The sequence below is a fragment of the Dromaius novaehollandiae genome, chromosome 19 (assembly GCF_036370855.1).
Source record: "Dromaius novaehollandiae isolate bDroNov1 chromosome 19, bDroNov1.hap1, whole genome shotgun sequence".
Lineage (NCBI taxonomy): Eukaryota > Metazoa > Chordata > Aves > Casuariiformes > Dromaiidae > Dromaius > Dromaius novaehollandiae.
Window position 1 is genome coordinate 1,424,718 of NC_088116.1, and position 19,390 is coordinate 1,444,107.

Here is a 19,390-nt window from a genome sequence, read left to right on the forward strand (position 1 = left end):
GCAAACATGCTTTTGCTGGGGTGTGTGTGTGTGTCTGCGTGCATGTGCACGTGCGCACAAGAACTTACCTGTGCAAATTCAGAGGCCCTAATAAAGCATGGCCACCACTGTGGTTCAGTCCCTGGGGTAAGGAGGGTTTAGCTGAGATTTCTGCTCTTTCAGTTGCACTGAATCCCAGTATGAACAGTAATGCCAAATCCTCTGTAAACTTTAGGGCTTGATCTGCCTGGTAAATTCTTACTTGCTTCTTTGCCAAGGGGAAGAAAACTGAACATGCTGTTTGAGAACTAGCTCAAATGCCTTCTTGCAAGTAAGGAATTTAGATTCACTGATGACATGAGGTGGTTTGGTACTTGGGAATTCATTTAGTTTCCTGGGAAGGGCTTTATTTATCCATTGTTAAGTTCTTGCTTCCAAGCCAAGAAAACTCAGCCCAGGGAGTTCTCAGGGTACTTTAAGAGTCCAGTTTATATATTTTTTTTTCTAATAGCAACATTATGGGCAAGCAGCATGGCCAATAAAACCTATCCTCACTTGTGAGCAAAGTTGCTCTTGGCTAGTCAAACACAGTCTTTTTGCTTTTGGTGTCCGTTTGCAAGCCCAGGGGAGTATTTTGAAAAATTCCTCTGTGAAACACAGAGTAAATGTAAATAAGATCCCCCCCCTCCACTCCATTTCCACTAAGATAACAAAAGTGTAACTGCATTAAAGAAACCTATAGTAAGCTGTACCTGTTGATCACAATTATCCAACAATGAAATTTTGTGGTAGATTTTTTTCTACAAAAACCTGGCTTGTCTGTTATCTTCAGTTATTTCCAAGGATATTACTTCAAGGTTTTCTTGCAGAAACAACAAAAGCAGAACAACAAAAGCACTTACTGTTATCATGCTTGTGTCCTGGATAGATAATTCTGAACACATAGTCTGTAGCACTGTCTTCAACTGGCACTTCCTCTAGGTCCACTGATTTGTTGCTGTTCCGTTTTCGAAGCTTTGGAAATACTTTACCCTACAGAAAATAATGATCCCATACATTCAGCTACCAAAGAATAATAGAAATAGAGCAAAACAAACTAAAGGCTTTAGACCTTTTGCATCTTAAAGCCTTAAAACTTAACTTTCAATGCTGGGGGGCGAAATCAGCACTACAACAGCAAGCCAGCACATCCAATAGCATCAGATATACAAGGTGATTTAGGTGTACAATTTTTCTGTGTACTAGAAGGACAAGTTTTTCTTGTAACCTATGGGAATTTGGCACCAGCTGCTTTAATAACCCAAGTCTCTGATAACATGTATGACCCAGTCCATTTTAGGCTCAGTTCCTATCGTTTGGGTACATATTTTGATACAATAGGAGATTCCAGTTCATAGCTCAATGCAGCAATAAGACTATAAACAATTTTTATGGACTATCTTTAAAACAATCAAGTTGGACTAAAGAGAGTTATTTCCTTCCACCTTGATTTCCAGCTGCTTTATAGCAGTTCCTGGACTATGTGTGGCAGAATACTGTTCCACAAGGACATAAAGATCAGCCCTACCCCAAGCAGCTCATCAGAAAAGGCAATACCTTGCCCTGTTGGGACCAGAGTGGCGGTTCCAGCTGTCCACGAGGCAGAAGACCATTTTCCAGACAGGAAAGGAATGCGAGAAGGTGACCTCCTTGTGGGAAGTGCAGTGGAGGTCTCTGAGTTCCATCCTGACTCACCAAGACTAACGTCCCTCTGCTTTCTGCTGCAAAGGAGGACGAGAGGAGTCCACACTGTTATATCAGAATGTCTGTTGCTTTTACCTTCTAAATTAAGTTTTATTTGTGACTGTCTCTAAGCAGATAAAAAAAATGCTGTAAATCACCAGGTAATCGAGGGATGACCTCAGTCCTTTAGTCTTAAAAATGCTCAGATATGAACAAACTATGACAGGCCTCATGCAGAAACATTTAAAGTGATTACAAACACTAATATAATAAATAATAAAGGAGGAAGTACACTAAGTCTCTGGCATATGACACAAGTTGATAGGGGACACACAATTTAGAATAAAACCTAATCTAATGGATATAGCCAGAGGCAGTCAGCTTTATTCTTGTAAGAATCAACAAGTCATATTCCCTGTGGTAAATTCTTTTCCTCCACCTTGAAGGTCACTAGAAAACAAGCATAAATAAGGAAACGCACTGTGGGCTCTGGATGTACTTTTAAGCATAATAATCTGCATCTTGAATGTAATTTTCAAAAGCACGTAAGTGAATTAGGTTCTTAATTGCCTTTTCCAAAAGTGAATGAATGAAGAACATAACTCACCAGAGTGCTTTTGAAAGTTTTACCTGTGATCTTTACACCCCTCTGCCATCTACAGCCATCTGGGTAAAGGGGAGATCTTTCAAAAGCAGGACGTGTTCCACAGCATGGTTGTGTCAGCTCCAGTCTGGTAGCAAGGTGCTGTGTCAAGACCACCAAGTGTCTGTTGTTTCGGGCAAACAACAAAAATCATGTTGTGTGCATGTCTGGCACCTGTTTCTGAAACAGCCTCCTCAATGAAGCACAGCAAAGGCTGTCATGTTACACATCTGCCAGCTAATTCCCCTTTCTGTAAAGGAACTGTCGTAAAGCAGAATGGTGACACATCTGTCCGGTCACTGAAATTCTGGACAGACACAAAGCATCCTGGTTAAGCTGATCCAAGTGAGGCAGATGGACCTGAACTAATGTTGCAGTGGTCATCCTCTGCCAGTTAGGAATCTAAGTTTTTAACACTCGTGCCCACCTGTCTCAGCTGGCATGGTAAAACTAGTTAAAAGTGATAGCACACAAGTCACTGAGGGAGGAAGAGAGATCTTCTTCAGAGATTTTGGTGGCTCTCCCACATATATATTTTAAAGCAATATGTATAGACTGTCTTTTAAAACAAGCTCTTAGTTCAAAATGTCCTTTAGTCCAACTGGGGCCATTCTGTAATTCAGATCTGACTTCAGATAAAATTTCTAAATGTTCACTGTCTTTGCTCCGTGATTTTGATTTAAGGCCTGTGGTGAGAAAAACAGTGGGAGAGATGTTTTGTTCCAGATCCCTCTCCCTACATTAAGCAGAATGGGCTAGTCAGAACTCAGAGGCCTGGTTTTTCAGAGCTCCCGAGCACCTACAGTTTACACCAAATGAGCAGGGCAAGAGTCTGTTGTAACGGAAGGTGGCTCAGTCTCTTTCTACAGCTTGATGATACCACTGCAGATGGGGTCGACAGACCTCATTTTTTTCCCTCTTTCTCTTTTTGTGTAGTGGTAATTTGGTGGAGGCTGATGGTTATAGATCCAAAGCTTCTATGTTTGACACCCGCTTGCTGACAGTTTCCCAGAAATGCTGTTTTGCATAGATGCTTCAGAAAAAACAAAGCCAGGCACAGGGCCGTACTGAACATAAAAAGCAAGAGACAACTAGAGCAGCTTTATGCAGAGAAGTTCTTACTAGGTCTTTCAGTGAAGACATCTGAAGAAGAAAAATACTCTGCTTGCTTTGCAATAAACCCCTAACAGACACCATATAAAACAGTAGCAGCATCAATAGCATTAACATTCATCTGGCAGAAATGGGGTCTTGGGGGCACCCCCATGAGAAGAAGGTTTATGCTTACGTTGTTGATGGCAGTGAATGCAGACAATCTGGCTGAGTGGCACTATTAACGCGTAGTCCCAGTAAACGCTAATAGAGAAGGAAAAAAGTGCAGGAGACATTTTTTTCCACATTCAGGAGTGCTTGTGATTCCAACCACCCAGTAAAAAGACTCTGCTAAGTTAATAAATGCTTATTAAAATTGGCCAATTAAGGGGAATTAATAGTGAAGTAAAATGCAAAGGAACTAGTTTTCCACAGTGGATACAGCTGGTACCAGCCTTTTCATAATCTCTTTCTCTCTCCCATCCCCCTGTTCCCTTCCCCTGCCCCCCCATCCAGGTTACAACCATGTTCTGACTAAGATTAAAATGCCTAGGGCACAGAATTTGTGATGGCCTTACAGCTGGGATTCAGGACAGCCAGGTTCAGTTTTGTCTTCTGCATGTGATTTACAGACAACAGCATGTAAATCCATTGAGGCCCAAGCTTACACAGATGAAATACTGGAAACAGCTCTCAAGCTTTCTGAGAACAACCTTGACTGGATTCATCACTAAATCCAAGGGCTGAGGGCTTCATCAAAGTTTTATAAAAAAGATACAGACAAAGTTTTAAAAAAAGACTAGGGATGGATTAAGCATTGGAGAGCAGTATTCTGGGGCTGAAGGATACATTCCCTGAGGAGAGGTTATACCTGCCTGGTACAAGGTTTTACCTGCCTTTCCACTGAAGCAGAATGCTAGACTAGATGAATAACTGATCTAATGAGAGAGAATGACATTGCAGGGATCGCTTTTTGAGGTTGAAATTAGCCATGCTTGCAAAGTGATTTGTGATATAATTTGGTGGGGGCAGGTTTATCAGTGGGAGTAATCCCCATTCTAAGTGATTTTTGAAAAGTTCATTAGACTGTTACCATGTTGCTTAATTTCATGTTTTATCACAGTAGCTAAGATCCAGAGGTCCCCTGCAGGGTCCCAATTCATTCCCCTCAATTCCAGTGATTATGTATTTAAATTCCATTGAGGGCTTGCATCTGGGTCTTGGCTACACCTACACTTCTTTCCTATTCAGTCATTTTAACACAAAATGCATTACAGGACCTGGGAAAGTCATTTCATCCATGGTAAAACAGAAACAGAATCCAAACTGCCTGATGCCAACTTCTGCATTATTCAGTAGCCCTTCAGTTAAATCAGTCTTGTTACACTTATGTCATCTTGCCAAGGATACAAGAAATAACACTGAAAATGCTTCCCATCTTTTCCCAAAAGGAATGGCTACCTTTTCTCCAGCTCTGAGTCTCCAAGGGTTCCATTCATCAGCTGATTTGGAGTCCATTTTAATGTCAAACTATCTGCTGACTGATGAAGGGAGAGATACCCAGGAATTGCCTCCAAGTCATCTTTCTGTTCACAGAAACAACACACAGAAAGCCAAGGTGACTCAAATGCACACACATCCTCTTTTCTTTCCCTCCTCCTGTTATCAGCCATTTGATAAGATCTTACTTCCAGCTCCCTCAATGTTGCACACTCCATCAGCCCAACAGGTCTGACTGTAATCAGTACGTGCCAGACTTCCTATTTTTATTTGGTCCAATCATATTTTCACTTCCAGGTCCTTCACACCTCCATCAACTGTGCCTTTAAGTCATGCAAGAAACCTATTTTCAAATGAATGCAGCGAACGGGATTTAGCATAACATATTAATAGTGACAGGCCACTGAAGTTTGTTCACATAACTATAGTGAAGTAAAAGCCCTCTTTAGAGACAAATTGAGTAACTTATACTGAAGTAAAAACTATCAGCCTTGTTCTCAGTAGATGTTACATTAAGATCTTTAAACCTTTTTGGCAGTGGAGATGAAGCCCATACCCAATCACATATACAACAGCAGAGAAAGGCAAGGGAAACTTGGTCCATCCTGCGCATCACTGCCTACCCTGTTCTGCTAATAGCCAGATGACACAAGTTTCTGTGAGTATCAATTCGGTTCCCTTGAGGATTACAAGATGCCTTCCTAGCAGACAGGATACAACTGTAGACTCCTATGAACAGGCAGAAAGTGTTTCGCATTTGTAACTTGATTTTTCTAAGACTAACAGGAAGCATAGGAGCAAGGGCTCAAAGGGCAGAGGGGGCAACTATAATTGTCATGTTCCAGCCTCCCTATGCCCAAAAAGTTCCAGAGCAGTGCATTTTCCAGGAGCTGCTGAGGGAAACCTTATCACCAGAAACACTGCTATTTAATATAGTTATTAGAAGGAAATAAAAAAAATACAATAGTCACTGGGTTTATGAAATAAAGTTCAGTATGCCTATCCCTAACTATAGGTCCACTCCACAGTTCACACTGGTTGGGCAGTAAAAACATTCATGCCATCTTAATCTACCTCAGGATTCTGAAGTCAAGTGGGAAGATAGCACAGTCCTGAGGACGAGACATTTAGCCAGTACTTGATAAACCTAAGTTATATTCTTATCTATACCACTGTCTTCTCAAATCAGTCAGGCAGCAGCTGCATATATTGACATGACACTCAGTGTACTTACCGGCTGGACCAAGACATTGTTTTTCCCATACAAAAGGTGCGTTCGGGAATTCTGGTGTAAAGACTCCACATATTCTCTTGCCGAAGCAGCGAAGCGATCCTCCGACGTACTCCCACTTGAATGCCGTTTCCGGATCTAGCACACACACACAAAAGCAGTCACGCTCAAGGCAGATCAGGTAGGACTAGAATGACTGTACCATTAATGACTGTGCCAATAAACAAGCAATAGTTTCACTTAGGCCAATCTCCATAGTAGACCTTTCTGGAGCCAAGAGACCTTGCAGAGAAATGACTTGGGCTCTTCTTCACCTCTGGCTGAGGAAGCCCGTAATTTCTTGTGAACTACCTAGTCAATGCACAAGCGTCAAAAGACACAAAATTTAGTCCTGATCTCAAACTTCTCTAAATAGAGATAAAGAGGATGTCTGGGTCTAAATGGACTTCTAATCTGTGCCAAGGACACATTACAGAAGAGAAAAGAAAGGATGTTCTAAATTCAGATCTCCTTCCTTCAGGTTGTTTCTGTTGTCAATCTGCACCTGTAACTAAGAAATAGCTACACAACAAATACCTACTCCCAGGGCTGGGCGCTTTGAAGGAGAGTCTTGGCGGCCATGAACTCCATGAATCCGGTGTCGCTGAACAAGCTCATCTGCTGAGGGGTCTGTCCAGTAGTGATCAGTTGTTTTTAGCTTGGTGTATTCCAGTGCACATGGTCCAACTACGAAAACAGTCCGGGATTGAAACCTTGCAAGTGTTCACAAACATATTTACTCCTATCCTGCAGGTCAAGTACTGAAAGTGAGATTTTCTTCTCAAGCCAGGTGAACATTAATGGTCACTTAGTGATCATTCCATAATAAAGAGTATAAGTTATAACATATCAGGTCCCATTATCTAGGGCTGTATAAAAGTATTGCTAGAGAATACAATACTGTACCATTGCAATACCAATAGTTCCAATACTAGTAGCTCCAACCTTGCAGTAGCAAGCATTCTGTAGAAAAATTTACATTCTATTCTCTGATCTGACCAATAATTAATTATAAAAATAAATCACTGGTCTCCATTTGTCTTGTAAGAAACCCCCCAGAATCTCCTGTATTGCTCTATTATACATGGTCAAACTATATGATACAGAGCTAAAAGTCACCTTTCATAACACTGTCCTACCACAAAATATTTCAAGAAATAATTTCTTCAGCATAACAAGAAGTTACACTGCAAGAACTTACCTAAGAGAGAAGCAAGTATTGGGCCACAAACAGGATCTGCCAGTAAAGCTTCTTTTTCATAATATTTACTAGGAATAAAAGATTAGAGCCCAGTTAGGAGCACTAGCTGTTATTTTTAAAAGCTCTTATATCTTCTAGTAGCACGAGTACCTGAACTTCAAAAGTAGCACGTTACTGCTTACCAGAAAGTATGCGCAAAGATAACAAAAGAGGTAAGGACAGAGAAGCTATACATGCTGCTCTCTCTATTAACCTGATAAGTACTCCTTCAGCGCTTGCTGCTGTCAACTGTGTAAGCAGGAGGTAAGCAAGACTACGGAAGTCATATTCCAGGTCAGACTTGCAACATAATAAAAACTGAGGGCAAATGCTCATTTCAAGAGCAAATTCGGGCAATATAAAAGGGAAGATTTAAGAGTTTAAGGGCTTAAGAATTTTACCAAGGCTGAAATTCGTATCTAGGCTGTACATCTGTAGTACTGTGTACAAGCTGAAACAGAACATATTTGCCAAGCTTGGTTTTAATTAGAGTTCTAATACAGTACAAATTCCAGGAATGGAATGTACCTGTGATTATCAAATACACTTTCTCACAAACAATATAACAAAACCGGGTACCTAAACCACCAGACATGGGACCAAAGAGATCCAAAACCCCCCTGTTTCCTGAACTTGACAGGTAGAGAAAAAGCCGTTGATAGGATTACCTGGAAATCACCAATGCATGCATCTCTTCTAAAAGTATTCTCTAATGGAGCTTGCCTAGCTCATGTACTGATCTCCAGAGAAGAAATGTTGTGTTGGGTTTGCAAGGAAAGTGAAAAGTCCTTAATCATCTTTGTGGCCCTTCACCACAACTAGTTCAACAAACCTACAGTCCAGACTTCCATACTTAACAAAATGACCACCTCCCCTACTTTTGATCCATATTCTGCCACTGATCAACTGTGTCATCTCAGGCAAGTTATTTTACCTTAGTATGTTCATTCTGTCTCATCTGTTTTTGACACTGAGCTCTTCAGAGGCAGGAGCTTGCCTTTTACTAAATGTGCTTACCCACTATATTTGATTTGGGGCTTTGGGCACTAATGCAATATGGAGACAAATAATAAATCTCTGCAAGCAATTTTGCCAGTTTTCCACAGAGACTAAGAGATCCACACATTTTTAAACATCTATTCCATTTGTGAGGAATACTCTGGAAACACTGTCAAGAACAATGAAATACTACAAATAATAGCTCTCGTTATGACCTCAAAGCCTTCCCCTCACAGCAGGCAGAACTGACTTAAAAAAACAACAGAGCCAAAAATCAAACACTCATATTTCCTTCAACTGTCATTATCCTCTGCTGTCTCTTCCACTAGATGGGGCTCAAACTCTAAACCATCTTCTCTTCATAAAGAGCAGAAGGGCTGACGGACTTAACCGTGGAGCACTGAAGCAGTAATGTCACAAAGATGCGTGAGAACAACCCATTTGAAGAGGCACATTTTATTCAGTGGAAGTCAGGTTCTCGAAATCAAACAACTACAATTAAGGACCTGGTCCTAACTCATTTGCATGGATGGAGAAGCCAGTGAAATTAACATCTACAATACATAGCAGTGATGCATAGTAATTCATAGTAATGAAAACATGGTAATTGAGACCTAACTCTCTTGTCACATCTCCAGCTGAATTACGTGGAAAAAGAAATGTAAAAATCCTTGTATCCATGTATGAGTGATAGTGATACACTGGGCTGAAATGCCTTTATTAACTACATTTTTGGGACACAGCCATCCTTCTCACTGTCTCTTCTACACACAGCTCTTTATACAAGTTGGGGCTAGATATCCCAGAGGAACAGTTTTCTCTGAACACCACAAAGACCTTTCTTCCATTCTCTTTTTCTTTTTTAATTGCAAAATAGATCATGAAAATAAAGCTGATGACAAGGAAAGCAATATGGCAAACTTAGAAAATACTGTGAGAATAAGCTCCTCTGTGTGAGCTCTCTTCCCTGTTCAGACCCATGGGCTTTGCACAGCCAAAATGTTTCCCCTAGTGCAGAACAACTTATAAGAGGAGAACCACTCGGAGCACTGGAAGTAAGTTGCAATGTCAGTGGGTAAAAAAGTACTTTTCTGTGACCAGTCCAAACCAAACTTCAGATTTCTATCTTTCCCTTCTTATGGGAAATTGTCCCCAATGTGCTCCCTAATTCTTCTGCATCACTTACGGGAAGGCGGAAAGGCACAAAGGGTAGTTAAGGAGAACCTCTTCGGAAAACAATACTAACGCTGCACAGTAGGAAGTGATGATAGAATAGAGAGGACTTCTTTTCCTCTTAGAGAGTCCCTGTGGATTATACCCATAAAGCACTGAAGCTCTTCTCTGGTCTTGCAAGGGAAGAATCACTTTACGCAAAGCTTTTATTTTCTAAAAAGAAAACAGGATTCAAAGAACCTTTCTGCACAACCCGAAGGTTTACATCCTTAGCTCTTCCTCTTCTACCCTCTTTTTCCCCTCCTGTCAGCTACAAGGAGCACCTTCTTTCCTGACGTGCTATAGTTCCAAAGAACTGTTCTCAAGTTAATGCAAGTGAAGTAAGTACTCACAGTCGATTAGAAGCCTAAGTTTCTGAGGTCTAAGTCCCATTAGAATGTAGGCACCTATCATCTATCGGCACCAAGTGGAATTACATGCCTAAGTGAGTGTAAAGGCTCAGGGCTTCACATGCTCCTGAATGCATTGCCTGTTATGGTAGCATTGTTCAATATTTTGCCTACTTTAGAAAAAATAAGTTAAGAAAAGGCTTTAATAAACTGCAAGGTAATTTTTCCTTTTTAGCTGATTTCTGGAAAGCAGTATGGCTGTTAACACTTTTTGCAAGTCTGAAACAGTCTCAATGATTCAAAACAGATATACATTTTTTTTTTTGTAAATGACTGTGTAACTGTTTCTCCTCGTACCACATCTATTCAGTATCACTTAAGTTTGCATACGACTTCTGATGAAACTCCTTGTTGAAGAAACCTGAACACACTAGTCCAACAATTCTCTGTGCTCTCAACTCTTTCCTTACCTGCAGTTATCAACAATATACTGCACAATTTTGTCGAGGACTTTCTCAATCAAGGCTGTTCGAACCCATATGTGTTTGATAGCCTGAGGTGTCAGGGCAGGCGTTTTGCTTGTGGTTGATCCCTGCCTCTTGAGGGATTCTTGCCCATTTGGCTGATTTTTCCTGCAAAAGGAGATAAAGTGAAAGTTGTCAGAGTTCAGACTCTCTTCTCACAGGAACCCCTCCAGTGAAACACTGCATGGAGAGGGGTTGAAATACACAACATGTATCTGACAAAAGTTTATTTGTACACTAGCTATCTATATTACTCACTGCAGCACTCAACACCACTGAGATATCTGAGTTTCAGTCCATCATCAGAGATCTTCTGAAAATCATGGCTGTAACTAATGATTTAGAATGGCTCAGTTCCGGGTTATGAATCAAGTACGTCTGTAAAGACCATCTAACATTCACAGACAGATCCTATCCATCTCAAAAACAAGCAAACAAACAAACAAACAAAAGAACAGGCATATATTAGGTATCTCAGGTTAGGTAGTCACCTATTAAGGTGGCCAAGAATATCTTGTCACTTTCGGAAAACATCTGAGCTCCTCCCAAACTCCCATCTACTATAGACTGAAATGAATAGGCAGAAAATTGATCTCAGACCATGGGCCCCCAAAAGAATAAAAACACAGAAAAACGCAGTCTTCCGCAAAGACAGAAAATAAGTTCCCATGGAGGAGGTGAAGTTTGCTTCCCATCAAATAAAGCTTCACACTTAGCTGGGAAATCTGCAGGGAGGATGGTAAGAAGATTCTCATCTCCCAGCTTTCTCTTGTATCTTTGAGCTGAAGCTAGCCACAGTCTCGGGGGGAACACAGCTGCTCCAGCATGAGATATTTTCACTGAGACCAGAAGCACAGAGTAGAATTTGAGATAACACAGGCAGAGCTGTTCCAGGGAGCTCCTGTTACATGATCATCAGGCAGTCCTTGGGCACAAGCCCATCTCTTGATTCTCTCTAAAAAGCACCGTGTATATCTATAGCACATTCTGCGCTAGTGCTTGGCAGTGAAATCCTGTCTCTTACCACCTACAGGATGAAAACAAGACAGCTAAGAGACAAGCAGTATCAAGCTGAGAAACTAGAACTACAGTAATTGAGCATCCAAAGCCAGCTGGGGGCTTGCTTACAGCCAAGACCCCCTGCCTGTTCCTACAGTATAAGCCAGCACAGTAATAGGCCCACTTCAGAAATGGGGAGCTTAACGTTGCCTTTTAGTGACAGGATGGTAAGCTGGCTATAAAAATCAGAATTCCTTGCCAAATGTGGCTGTGAAAAAGAATGCAGGGACTGTTCAGCAAGGTGGTCTCTGAACCACGTGGGAAGTTGTCCTTCCTTTCTTTGCAGTTATCTGCTGCCAAGCAAATCTGCTTGACCCCAGTGAATCCAATGAAATCTGTTCACGGGAGCCTCTCTTCCCTGCCTACACCAGGGAAATGGGTAAGGCATTTTCTCAGTGTCCTGGTAGCATTCTGAATACTTTTCAGGCTGGACAGAATCTGAAGAATTCAGATGTGACAGACATGCTGCTTTCCTTACGATAGCAGACTGCAAAGTGCAAGTGCCATGGGAAGCTTCTTACCAGCACCAGGCCACAGAACAAAAAAATACCATGGAAGCCCTTACAGCTGCAAATTCAAACTGCAGGGCACACCAACTATGTGGTACAAAGAGAGAAACAGGGTTCAATTTGCTGTGATCAGTCGTGGTTCTAGTGCCGTACTCCATGTTGTGTCTTCACCAGCAGCGATGTTCACACTAACTCTAGACGTGCACTACACACGCACAAAGTACTACCTGCCAGGGGACCTTTCATCTACGTTGCCAGGTGGGGAGGGTAGGGCGGCCTTGAATGGCACGCCAGTGTGTAATGTCAGCCTCGGTTCCACCAGAACCAAAAGGGAAAATATTTCAGATGTGTGTGCGGTGCACTTGAACACACTGCAAAACTACGAGCATAGAAGCAAGGCAAATTCACACAAGAAGAAACCCTTCTGCAGACTAAATTGCTAATGTGGGTGCACCCACAGAGTAATCCTCAACTTGTAGGACTTAAGGCTGTAATCTATAAAAACTGCATTCTCAAAATTCTCCAGGAAATTCCACATTATTCTAAAAATTATCAGTCAAGCTCTTACATATGTAACCACTTTCCATCTCCTGCATTTTCTGGTTTTCTTTAACAGATACAAGCCAAAACTAACCTTGTACAAAGAAGTTGGACATGCTGCACAATTATCCTTTCATCCATGCCTGGTGCAAAAAACGTAGGCAAAGGAAAGTCAGTGCAACTCATTTGTTAATCAGAGAGATAATCTGGGAAATTGACTTATAACAAAAATGCTCGTTGCAAGGGCTAAAAGCTCTTGCCACAAAAACTGCTGCATCACTTGAAGCCCACTGCTTACACTTGTTTCTTGGAGACCAGATACAACAGAGAGAGCAGTTTAACTGTAATAGCTGTCTTCAGTCCAGACAACAGAAATCCAGATACGCTTGACAGAAGTTAATGCCTTTAACTTGTTTGTACGGGGCTAGGGAATTGGAAAATCATCAGAAGCAAAACAGGGTAACAGTGTGTTGGCACAAAACCTGAGGTGAGAAGTTATGGATACCGGAGGCATCCATCTGAGTAACAGTGGGTGAAGACATTGCAGCTGCAAGACTAACCATGGTCACAGCAAATGAGGAAGGACTCAAGGGTCAAAACATTAGCCATGAGCTTGAAAAGGAGCCTAGATAATCTGCAAGGAGCATGAATCCAGCCTCCCAATTATGCAAAAGTAGCAAGGAAGCTAAAGTAAAGGAATGCATACACATCTGCACGTACTTTTGCCTACACCTGCGTATTTCTTGTATTATTAAGCAGAGTAGTCCTGTTTTACATTCCTGTGCCAAATGAGTGTGTTACCTTGAAGGGAACATCTTCAAGGGGTGATTATAGGTAACAAACAAGAACTGTCAAAGGGAGGTGAGGGACAGTGGCATGGTGTGTCTCAGGCATGCTGTGGGAAGGTGTTTTTCCAGATACACAGCATGATATTTTTCTTTTTAGACCCGAATATGCTATGCTTCCTGCCATGCTACAGCACAGCTTCGTGTAGTTGAAGCTGCCATTTGCATCATGTCAGGGAGCAGTTTTGTGCCTGTCAGGAGAACGCACTTGCTCTTCTCCATGCTGAAGGTCCCGCGATGGGGAACACTCACCTCTCATCCATTGGATACTGGTGGTCAAAATTATTTTCATACAGACAGCAATACTCCCTTCACTTCTTTGGTGGCACTGAGTATCATGGGACCAGCTCATGACACATTCACTGCTCTGCAGACAATTACCACCTTTCCTGACCCAGACATTTGTACACTACTAACACGGTCACCACCAGCCACCAGGTCAGTACTAGCCTGGATTCAATCATGAATCCAAAAAAAATCATGAATCATTCAATCAAGAATCCAAAAAAAAAAATTCACCCTAGAATTTGTTGATCCAAGAAAAAAAAAAATTGTTATCCAGTTACAAGCCAAATTGCTGACTGTCATTGTTGAGATAATTAATGATCTGAATAGATTTGGAACCAGGGACTGTTTTTTTGGAGTTGAACGTGCTGTCTAGAGCTTTCCAGTTTCCAAAAGGTGACCCACAAAAAGGAAAATGCGTTTGTGCTCTGCTTTGCTTTTTCCTGCTGCCTAGCAAAGGAGCTGAAATGTGAGCTTGTGTTCCCTTCCTCCCTCCCTGCCAGTTTTGCCTGCGGCATTAGTTATGTAAGACAAGATGACAACACTGTCATATATAGAATACCTAAAATGCAGCAACAAGTCACAAATGCACAATTTTAAAAGCTGGTACCAGCTACACACAGCCTACTGCAACAGCACTGGTGGGCACTACCCCTCATCCTCTCCTCCTACAGCGCACAGATTATGGCATATCACACGGTGAAGTTGTGCCAGGCCTGCCTCAGCCTGTGACAGCGTCTTGTGACGGGTCCCTACTCCTGCACCAGGTAATGTAGTGCAGGTGCAGGGAAAGGCACACTGTAGAGCTGAGCACTGGGAGAGCTTCCGCTTCTGCACGATACGGAAGGTTTGCTTTGGCTCTCCATCTCACTCTGTGGGGCTGGCAGTGAAAAATTAACCTTCTTAGTCTCTTTCCCAGCAAATTTTCCCCTTAAAATAGCAGAAAAGAAGGCTCAGTTTTGTTGTAATGAGAAGAGTAACCCCGACCTCTCTAACAAACTAATCTACTGCAGAAAACCCATGCTCTCAAATGATCCTGTTCTTTGACAGCACTCAGGTCCCCTTTCACAAAAGTATTTTATTACAAGGACAAAATACAATCGTTGGGCACAGTCTTGACTGAAGTCAGTATTTCTGCTCTGCATTTACACAGTCCCTAGCCTTCCATTAGGCCATGACAGACCCCTGCGAGGCAACACACACATGCAGTGATAATCCCAGCTCAAGAAATACACATGGCAACACTGACATCAGAGGAATTCAAATGTGTTTAATTGTGTCCTAAACAGAGGCTTTCTTAAGCCACAGCCTCAGGAATAATTAGATGGCTGCAGCAATTTTGCCTGATTTTATACATTCAGTGACATGAGTCGGCCCCTGCAGTATTTCCTAATAGAGACTCTTTGCTTTGCATACTTTCTATAGCACTTAAAATTTGTGGTTGGCAATAGCTGAGAAATACACAACATTTTCCCAAGGAAAATCAGAGAATTTAAGTCCATCGGCTCTGCTTTATTAGAGGATACAGCCAAAGGTTTCTGATGTTTAGCATAGGGTTCAGGTGGACTCTTAATTGAAGAGCAAAGCTGGTAAATTTTCAGTAGAAAGTATCTTTCTTCGCAACATTTAACTAACATTAGTAAAGTCCCAGTCTAAAGCAGTTGGCACATAATTAAAAAAAAAAATCAAAAATAGGTGATTTGGTGAATAGGTATTTGCCTGTTAAAATTACATAAAATTTTAATAATTAAATGAAGTCTAAGATAAGTACTAGGAAATTACACAGAAATATAAGTGCTGATTTAAACAAATGTCAATAATTGAAGACTTCAATACAATACAAACATGAAGTCACACTTACTTGACAAAGCCCTTGATAAAGCAAGTTAATCAAGAGGCCAAAAGTTCCTACAAGGTACAGAGTCTTCTTCAGGCTTAGCAGCCCCACTGGGCTACATTCTGTACAAACAATGCTAGCAAGAAGTTTAGGACTTTCAGCAGTCTCATATCCTTGACTCCAACATGAATTCAGCTGTGCTTAATTTCAGCTTGTATTTAATTGCTTTCCTATAATCAGTCCCTCACTGTTGGATCTCCTCTCGATTTCATCCTCTGTCCTATCATTCCTTGTCTCCATTAATTTAACTATTTCTATCATAATACCCACAAATCAAATCTTCTGTTACTGGTTTGGCAAGCAGCACTCTCCAACATAGCCAGTTATTACTCACTTTTGTTGCTTTGTATGGACTGGAGACCCTGATCCTTTACACTATAAAAAGCAAACCAGAACATTAAAGACCCGATTTGCAACCTCTGCCCCTTTGCTAACTGTGAGCTTGATGAAATCAGTCACACAACTATTCTGCCTTACAGTTTCTGACAGACAGACACCAAGCAATCCAAGTTTTTAAAAATTCAGCTAAAAATACTCTGTCCATCTCCCAAGCAGTCTCTGTATCCCCTTCACACTGCACACACATTGCATGAATGTTGCTGATAAACAGACCTCAGCCTCACCTGCTTTCCACCTGCTGCTGCAGTTCCTGCACTTTCTTGCATACGTCTCCAGCTACTGCATACGTCTTGCCAATTTTGGTGAACAGCGCAGCTACCTTGTCAGTCCGCAAGAAGCCGGCAGCCCTGCGTTTCAGCATGTGCAGGAGACACGCTTCCACAACACCTGCAAGAAAGGGCAGGAGATAAAGTTATGGGCACTGCTGTTGTTCTGCCTTCTGTCTGCTGAACGCCATCCGCTGACACCCACTGATCAGGTCTGGAAACAGAGAAGAGGGAGAGATCGAGAGAGAGAGAGACCAGGTCTCAAAATCAGATGATACAGGTATGTGTCTAATCTGCAACAAAGCACTTTGAAATTTACAGATAATGTCAGCTCATAAATGAACCAAAGGACTAAACTATCTCCCAGGATTTTCACCCTCATTTTATGCATGTCACAGTGTGAAAGAATTCCTAATTCTACTCAAAATGAAGCCAAAGGCAAAATCTCCTTGTGGCAGAACCAGGTCCCCAAATTCAAGATACAATGAACTAGAAATCTGCTTTTACTAAAGACCTCTCTTTTGAGCAGAGGCTTCTGCTTATCTTGGGGAGTTGCCGCATCCATTTCTCCCACTTGTATTTCTCCCACTTGTATTTCTCCATATGGTCTGGTCACTGCAATGAAAAGGACTAATTGGAGGTCACGCCACTGTTATTTACTACTCTTTCTTAAAATCTTGTTGTAGGAATTTTAACACTTCTCTGTGAAGAATGACACAGGCAAGAGGGTGTCTCATTTAATCTATGCGGAGCTCAGGTTCAAACCTGAACCAATTTCTGAACTCAGAATGTTAGAAGTTGCCATATTTTACCAACTACTGGCATGCAGTCAATTGCTGTGCATAATCTAATCTATCGGGGAGCCACACAGGATCTTGATTTGCAAAAGCAGGGGAGAACAAATCATCCTTTTATTTCTGATTATTAAAATATTAAGTATTAACTCTTCATGTCACTGGGAATAGGTTAAAAATACTGAAAAGTTCTACCAGCTACAGCCTCCCACCCCCATTATGTATTTCATTCTCCTTTGGCAAGGGGAAGAGTATGAAAGAAAAAAGCATGAGCCACATACAAACATTACTATCATTTTGGTTAACATGCTAAGAAAGGAACTCAGATACAACAAGACTATGGGATACATGGAAACCTATAGGACAGACATGACTACAGTTCAGGAGACCTAAAGCTGCTTTCATAATGTGTTTCACTGTTCAAAATGGCATATTCAAGACAAAACCATGAAGAGCTTCTATAGTACTGTTGCCTGCAGATCTCTCATCAAAGAGTGCCCCACTTACTTAGTGACTAATAAAATACTCGGAGAAATGAGAAGGCTGGGGGAGGAGAAAGAGTATAAGAATCAAAGACAGAGCAACATTTTCTTCAGAACAGATACAGCCCACAAGCATCTGAATACAGTTAGGTCATTTCCCCTCTAGTCTCCTGAGCTCTAAAACAAGTCTCATCAAGGAAAGTGGACTGAGAGTTGACTGGGTGAAGGAGGGAAGACTGGTTGATTTATTATGTTTTAATAGAAGGAAACATGCATCAAACACAGCAGCAAGACAGCTGGCTGAAAAAATGAGCTTTTCTCAGTACTGGAAAAATGTGGATGCCTTCCTCTCACCTAGATTAGGTTATGGGAAAGACGCATTTTCTTCCCAGTGAAAACAGATGAGGTAGGAGATTTTAACATCAGCCCACTCTTTCCTCCCTCTCTTCTCTCAGATGAGGAACAAACGGATTAACAACACTGACATTAAATATCACCACTGGACGTTTCAGTTCACCCTTCACTGATCAGCAGTTCACAGCTTGCGGTTGCTTCAGGCTGTCTGCATATTCACACCTTTCTCAGTTACTCTGGGACTGTCACCTCACACACGATTATAAACAGCTGGACCTGTACCAATTTCACACAGAATGGGGTCAGCTATTTTCCAGCTATGGCTTGTGATTAAAATCAATCTCTAGCCATTTAAGGGGTCAGGATGAGGACATACTATCCCACATCTGTATTCCCTGGTTCTGCTTGACTTCTTCTCAAGTGTTTGGTGCAGACTCCACCAGATTTAGGAAATGAGCTGCACTGAAGGCCCACCCCATCCTCTCACATAGGCTTTCTGGCTTGAAATACTTTGAAACACCTTAACTTTAGTTCAGTTGTGGGCATCCAAATTCCAGCGTAGGAGATTCTCCAAGCACCAGGGAAAAAAATCCTAGAACAATCACTTGTTTAAGTTTTTGCATCAGTTACAAAGATCTCTAGAGTAAGGTGCCCATCTGCCAAATGACTGTGCATCTTGACACAGTAGGATGTAGAGTCTGGAGAAGAAGCAGGAACCTGTCAGCTTGAAGGAAAAAATGCCACTGGCTACTGGATATTTTAAAGAATTGGTTGTGACTGAGACACCTCTTGGCCATGTGCCCAAAAAGGAGCTACAGAACAAAGTGACAGTCCTCAGAAAAAGATGACATCACCTGTGACAGGTGTGAAGTTACTCTGCAATCATTTATGAATACCAGAGATGACTGGGTAATTAGGACATTTGCTGGACTAAAATTGTAGGGGCTACTAATTATATTTGAGAAGACAATCCACTCCCCAAAGCACCGGAGATTACTACAAGACGATAAAGTCACAAAACTTGATAAGATAAGCTCACCTGCCAACATCACTCTAGCCCATCAGTCTAGCTTTGAGCAATCAAAAGGCCTAGGAAGTGAGAAAAAAAGGTAATAATAAAAGGTAATAATACTACAGCCGGAGAGGGAATAGAGCTGCAGTCAGATCTACAGCTGCAGCAGATCTGCCCATGAGGTTCATGTGGCAAATCTTACCGTAGTATATTCTGATGGTCATCGGTAAAACAGTAAAACAAAATCAAAAACAAGCCTTCCCCATCTACCAGTTTTTAAATCTAGATTGCGTATGACTCATTCAGTTAACACTGTCCATTAAAAAGGTATGACGGGAACAGACCTATTCACTCACAGGAAAACAAAACAAAACAAAACATTGTCTGCAGGTGTGCACTCACTGAAATCTATTCAGG

The 19,390-nt window shown here is 41.6% G+C and overlaps 1 protein-coding gene across 7 annotated transcripts in view; it reads right to left on the minus strand.

The window, feature by feature from the left end:
• Positions 1-19,390, minus strand: part of SGSM2 (small G protein signaling modulator 2) — a 79,163-nt gene that overhangs the window by 22,980 nt on the left and 36,793 nt on the right. For 5 of the 7 annotated variants that reach the window (XM_026106591.2, XM_026106599.2, XM_026106578.2 and 2 more), the window contains 9 exons: positions 16,290-16,452; positions 10,478-10,639; positions 7,408-7,475; positions 6,748-6,893; positions 6,171-6,305; positions 4,898-5,022; positions 3,633-3,700; positions 1,576-1,739; positions 882-1,011 (listed from right to left, as the gene is read on the minus strand). In XM_026106591.2, coding sequence (XP_025962376.2) covers positions 882-1,011; positions 1,576-1,739; positions 3,633-3,700; positions 4,898-5,022; positions 6,171-6,305; positions 6,748-6,893; positions 7,408-7,475; positions 10,478-10,639; positions 16,290-16,452 — 1,161 coding nt within the window. The remainder of the gene's footprint in view (positions 1-881; positions 1,012-1,575; positions 1,740-3,632; positions 3,701-4,897; positions 5,023-6,170; positions 6,306-6,747; positions 6,894-7,407; positions 7,476-10,477; positions 10,640-16,289; positions 16,453-19,390) is intronic. The other 2 variants (XM_026106581.2, XM_026106619.2) reach the window with 1 other exon arrangement.